This window comes from Rhamphochromis sp. 'chilingali' (genome assembly GCF_963969265.1).
Source record: "Rhamphochromis sp. 'chilingali' genome assembly, chromosome: 14".
Lineage (NCBI taxonomy): Eukaryota > Metazoa > Chordata > Actinopteri > Cichliformes > Cichlidae > Rhamphochromis > Rhamphochromis sp. 'chilingali'.
In genome coordinates, this window is record NC_137941.1 from 14,814,216 (window position 1) to 14,820,711 (window position 6,496).

A 6,496-nucleotide genomic window follows, 5' to 3' on the forward strand; every position below is an offset into this window, starting at 1 on the left:
CGAGTTGTCTAACTGGTCAGATCTGTTTACTCTGGTCTGAAAAGTTAGGGGGAAAATAAATTAATTAAAAAGTTCCAGCTTGGTTTAAAAAAAAAAAAAAATCCATCCAGCTAAACGTGGTCGGCATGAACAGCTGCAGTAAGGAAAGGACGAGGCCCGAGTGATTGAGCTTTTAACAGGAAGATTAAAATACTTTTGTGTTTTACTATTTCATCAAAGCAGTTTTATTCCTGATGTCATCCTCACCCACTTGACACTATACGAAGCCCTCCAGAAAATTTAACTTAACTCAAATCAATAGAAATGCCTTGCACAAATTCTGTAGAAAGAATATGCATAAATATCATAAAGTCAAGGCTTTAATATATTCATGTCAGCATTACAACTATCTTGCAAATGCAATAGTCTATTGTAAAAGGCATAAAAATACTGCGAGGAAGGACACGAGTCAAGGTGGGAAAAACAGATCTGCTTTTTAATCTGCTCCACTATACAACAAAAATCTGACATGAGTATAACATTTACAACAGGCGTTCAAAACATGAATGCACCGCTTCATAAATTTACTATACTTTTGTATTTTAAGCAAAAAGATGTTTGATGATTACAGTAAGAAAGATGTACTCTGAAGTCAATCATATCTGTCTTTACAAAACGTAACAACCCCCCACAAAAAAAAACAAACAAAAAAATTCTGCACGTTTGGGAAGATAAGGGGACAGAAGCCTTCAATATCGACCTGTGAAACAAAACAGGGTAATTAAATGACACAATACAACATGCTGGATTCTTCAATAAAAACTTCTGATACTTTATTGAAATGACTTACGGGGAGAATAAGACCGTGACCTCGATCGAGACCTGTAAGCGCCTCTGTAGTAAGGTGAAGGAGATCGCCTTCTAGAGGAACAAAGACCATTTATCATTTTTGTCAGTGTCAGGGGGATAAAATAAAGAACAGCAAACCCAAATACGACACGATGAGAATAAAGTAACCGCTGATATCCTTTAACAGTCACCTGTATGATCTGTAGTAGTCCCTGTCATCATAGCGGTCGTATCCACCTCGGTCATATCCACGGTCGTATCCACGGTCGTAACCACGGTCGTAGTCACGTGAATAGCGTCGGGGACCGCTTGGGCCGCCTCCTCCGCTACACAAAAGCAATAATATAAGATTTTTCACGCTACACAAAGCGTACTTTTGCATTATTTTACTGTTACATTCTCACCTCCAATTAAAAAGATTTAAAAGAAGGTTTTTGGTGCAGCATTATATACCTCTTTTTCACAAATTTCACCTAGCAACTGCCAGAACCTACTTGCTTACACTGTTCTCTAGTTACCTGTGGTTATCAGGGGGTCACTGACTAGACTCTAGGGCTGTGTGACTGAGACCGTAGCAACCACTCGCCAAGAGGTTGGAGAAAGCCTTTGAAGAGGTTAGTTGTGTCATTTTTACCATTAAAATCTCTGCGTTCATTTTAGGTTCAACTGGATACAACTTATGACACAGGGACTAATTTTGTAAGAGCCTGTTTCTATTTTCTTTTTTTCCCTTTACTGTTGACTGATTAAATGTTGAATAAAAACACTACTTTTCAGGTTTAGTAACACTAAGAATTTTATTTCAGATGCTTTGATGTGTCCATAAGTTAGAGCTGTCTTATATTACAAGCATTTTCACTGTGTCTTTGTTTAAAAACATATTTAATTATTCCACACAAAGAGATTGCTTACTATGTGGGCCGGCCCATGTAAATTCCAGGTGTTGGGGTGTGAGGTCTTTTTGTGATGGAGAAGTCCACCCTGATTGTACGCCCGTCCAGCTCCATGCCATTGGCTCGCTCCTTCGCCTGAAAGTGAACATAAATTACACTTGCAGTCCTAGAGGATATTTTAAGTATAGGTGTGGCAGGCGGGTTTATTTATTATTGTTCTTGTACCTCTTTGGCATCATCTGTGTTCTCGAAATACACAAAAGCAAAGCCCCTGGAGCGCCTCGATTGCTGGTCATACACAATGGAAACATCCTCCAGGGGGCCGTATTTGGAGAAGACGTCCCTCAGATCCCTCTCTGTGGTGTACAAGCTCAGGCCAAAGACTCCCAGGCAGCAATTCGGATCTGGATTAGCCTGCAAATTTGAAAGGTTTCAAGATTTGGATGTGATCATTTTCTCATTAAAATCATTCATTAAACCAATACATCCTCTGTTTTTAGATATCACACATTGCTAAGCACATACACGGTTGCCAATGTGCCTCCGACGATTGGACATGGGTGAATGGCTGTGGCTTCTGCGCCGACGCTCTCCGCTGTAGGACCTACTGTGAGATCGGTGATGATAGGACCGTGATCGGGAGCGGGATCGGCTGTAGTGTCTCCGTGAGCGGTGGGAATGTGACCTATAGAGAGCGAGAGAAACAAACAACCCATATTCATACGTTCTCTGGCAATTTTCATGTAATTCCACAAATTTACATTTGTCTTTATGAAAATTATAGCATGGACTAAAAAAAAAGAAAAAAAAAAAGCATGAAATATTTAAAATAACTGCCAAAACATCCCAGACTCTAGTGAAAAGTAACCCCACTTACCACTGTCACAATCTCTAACACTAAACCCTCTGTGACGTCAAATTTCCAACAAGGCTTTATTGACATTGTCGCAAACTTTTGAAAAACAACAATTTACTTTGGATTTCTGTGCAACTTAAAGTGTTTCTGTCAAAAATACACCTGGTGCTGTATTGCTGAATGACAGCGCTGCCCCTGCACCTTACAAACAGAGTAAAAAGTCTCTCTCCTGTGAATGGGGAAACAGAATGCACAAGTCAAATGTCTTATTGGAGGTACTTTAAGCTGCTCCCTTATTTCCCAAGGGGCTGCCACAGTGTGGATTGATCTGCATGTTTGCTTTAACACAGCCCTCCTATTTATCCAGGCTTGGGACCACCAATAGGAGTAATAATATTAAAGAGATGAACAGGTGAAATATTTTTTAATAGCCTAAAAGTAATAAAACAGGTAGAAGTGCACACAGTCTAATGGATGAAACACTGCACACAGAAATACTGTGTATGTATTTAAGAGCTATTTAAAACCATTACTCACAGTCTTCTATAACCACATCATATTTAAATGTTGATGAAATGTGTGGCACTTTGCATCATGTAAAACACGCACAATGTCAGATTAATTTGCAGCGTGTGGCTAAACCTAGCGATGCTAGTTAAATGCCAGTTTCCTGTGACGTAGCCAACACACAAACCTTCTGTTTTCTAAGATCAAAGTACTGCAAAACCCGCCGGCTCGTGCCTCTTTCGCTTGGTAACAACTTCCTGTCACAGAGATTGAGAGTGAGAGATAGAGACAGGCTCTCACCTCAACTACGTAACATCTGAGACTGAACCGTTAAGCTGCGTTGTGCCTCAATGAAATATGAACATATAGTTTAACTGAATAGTGTTTGTTGTCAACCATCAAGAGCTGCAACACTTAATTCCCCACTGAAAATTTGCACTGAAAGTGTAAATTTTACTTGCATGGTCCGATCTACTGACATTGTCACTGCGTTTGTAGCACAGTGACCAGGACACTCATTCACACATGATGCAGAAATTGGCAGACAATGCAGATGTAAATGTCTTTTTTTTGTTTGTTTGTTTGGGGTTTTTTTCAACAACTTGGAAGTGAAACTCTTGAACTTTTGCAAGATTTGTCAATGGCCAGAGAAACGGAAGAAGTCAGCTCCACACAGAAGTCCCCTATCTGGGTTTGAACCCAGGATTCTCTTGCCGTGAAGCCCTGAACAGGGTGGGTATAACATGAAAGTGGCCATATTGAGTCTGTTTATTGATAGTAGAGAATTTTATGCCAGTGTATTACTCACCAAGATTTTGACCTTGACCGAGATTTGGAGCGGGAGCAGTGGGAGCCTCCTTTTGAGTGGGCAGGGGATTGAGCTGGGGACTGGCTCCCCGACTTCCCAGAGCCCCGTGGGCTCACGCTCCTGGATGCAGAGCGAGACTCCTGAACGAACCACACACATTTTTTTATCAGCACCAATGAAGTGATCAACACATACATTTGCCAAAATATTACTGTGTATTTAAAAATTAAGACTATCCTGTGAAAAGTACAGGAAGGAAACTGAATTTAGGGTTGTGAAATAGGAGTGCTGTGTAGTCATGGATAATATGACATCAATATGTTTACATTAATAAGTTGTTAAATAGTGGGGAAAAAAAGAAAATGGTCAGTTGTGAGATAAAATTGCAATGATTTAAACTAATGTGTGTGTATTGAATAAGAAGAACATGCACGCATTTGACAAACAGACCAGAAATTTACTTAGCGCAGTGACCTTATCCAGATTACTTCCTTAACTTCATTTCTGTAACTTCATTACTTGACATTATTCTTCTTTCTTCAATTGTCTTACTTCTTCTTACTTCCCCATCTCTCACACACTGCCCATACTTCTTCCCTCCTCATGTTTTAGCATGCATTCAACAATTCAGCTTCACACATCTGAGCTTCATATTATTGAAAATAAAGTGGACTTCTTCCGTATTTTCTTCGTCCAACCTTAACCTTTATGAAAAAGAAAAGGATGAAGAATATATGACTGCAATTAAAACTGCACGCTCATTCAACGTTTAATGTGGTATTATTATTATTATTATTAGTAGTAGTAGTAGTAGTAGTAGTACGAGCTAATGACATTAATGGGAACGTTAAAGACCACATTATACATACGGTCAGTGTTTTTATTAACATTCACGCTCAGTGGTTTTGCTTTCACTTTTGTGTTTTTCTGGCCACTTTTCCTAAGAACTTCCTCAAAAACAATTTGGAATAATTGAGAGGTAAAACCGGGGGTGATCATTTTTTAAAAATTACAACTAAAACTGAAGGGTAAGGATGTGAAGGTAACTTCTTGTGATTCCCTTTGCCTTCCTTTAACAATATATTTTCCCAAATGAACCCTTCTTACATAATTTCTGACAAATGGCCTTTAAGTCACCATAGTGTTCATCAAACCACTGACTGTGAATATTTTATAATCAAGATTAAAACTACCAACACTGTCTCCATTTTTTTAAGCGGATAACTCCAAAATAAAGTGTAAAATTTGCTCCAACGACCTCAAGATGTAGCAGTCACTCATTTGAGCAGCCCTTAAAACCTGTTCTGGAAATGCAAAGACAGAAAACTGTTGCTATCTGTTACAATTACATAATATATTGAAAATCTTAAAGATTAAATATTAGCAAAAGAAAAGGAATCCAATAAGAGGCAAAAAAACAAAACAAAACAAAACTTGTTAGTTAAGCAACAAGCACCCAGCACCTTGCAGGAACTAATACAAACCAGTTCAAAATATGGGTTTACATGCAGAAAATAAATTCTTCATTTCTTTTTTCTTAATCTGCCATTTACCCTCCCACATGGGAACACAGGGCATATCACACGCCCATTAAACAGACAGAAGCATTCAGGAGCTGTGCAAGGTGAGGGGATATTAAACAGTTCACTACAGGAAGGATATTACTGCACACAGGTCAGTCAGCCCAGCAAGTATTAATCAAACTTATCCATAATGCTGGTGCTTGTGGCGTATCAGCTTTAACAGTTTTAAGATGGTGTGGGAGAGCTGCATGAGTTAATAAAAATGATTTTTTTTTTTTTTTATAAGGTCAAATCTTGAGGTCGTTAGTTTTGTTTTAAATTGTTGTTGTGCCTAAGAACTAAGGAAACCCACAATGACATTCAAAGATTAATAACCAGCAGACGTAACATGATATAATTCAATCCGGGGAACAGGGGGGGGGGGAAACAAAACAAAAACAAACGAACGAACAAAAAACAACATCAACAAAACAGCGAAAATATAACAGTTCGTTAGGCAAATGTCTTCCACTGAATCCGCGACGACATGAAATATTTATTTTGGTTTCTACGCACAATAATCAGACAAATCAGACGAAGAAAATTACTGAGTTTTAACAATTTAAAAACGTTATAAAAATGTTTGCCGACATTGTAGTGTTTTCAGTGCAAACCCCGGCTCGTAAACAAAAAAGCACCAGGCCTAGCTTTCATCTATAAGCTAGTCTTAGCCAGGTAGCTAAAGATGAACTAAAAACTCGCATCCGTTGCGCATAAAGTCGCCTTTTATTGTTTAAATTTGTGCAATTTATTTTCTTTCTAAAACCCAGCTTTCGACCAAAGAGTTGTGCCAACAAGGTAAGCTGGGTACTACTAGCCAACAAAATATGAATAAGGTTGTTACCGTTACAATTTCAGTTACCCTGTCAAACCCAATGATTTGAAATGTTTAATGCATTACAAACGGTAATAAAATGTATACGTACCCGGCCTTTGTCGTTATCGCTCATTTTTGAAATTTAATCTATTGTTGACAGATACTCTACAATCTACACTACACAGTCTCCGTGTGTGAGACTCTAGCTCCACCCCCAGGTCTGCA

General features: G+C 38.7%; 1 protein-coding gene across 3 annotated transcripts; it reads right to left on the reverse strand.

The window, feature by feature from the left end:
* Positions 1-454: 454 nt before the first annotated feature.
* tra2b (transformer 2 beta homolog) lies at positions 455-6,496 on the reverse strand. Of its 3 annotated transcripts, XM_080902112.1 has the most exons (8): positions 6,381-6,496; positions 3,893-4,032; positions 2,247-2,406; positions 1,947-2,135; positions 1,741-1,856; positions 1,020-1,154; positions 830-900; positions 455-739 (listed from the first exon to the last, which is right to left on the reverse strand). In XM_080902112.1, exons 1-8 carry the CDS (start codon positions 6,402-6,404, stop codon positions 729-731), a joined length of 846 nt encoding a protein of 281 aa, XP_080758238.1. In that variant the 5' UTR covers positions 6,405-6,496; the 3' UTR covers positions 455-728. The 3 variants fall into 3 exon arrangements, with proteins under 3 accessions (XP_080758238.1, XP_080758237.1, XP_080758236.1); XM_080902111.1 differs by having other exon boundaries at positions 830-897; positions 3,893-6,484; XM_080902110.1 differs by having other exon boundaries at positions 3,893-6,483.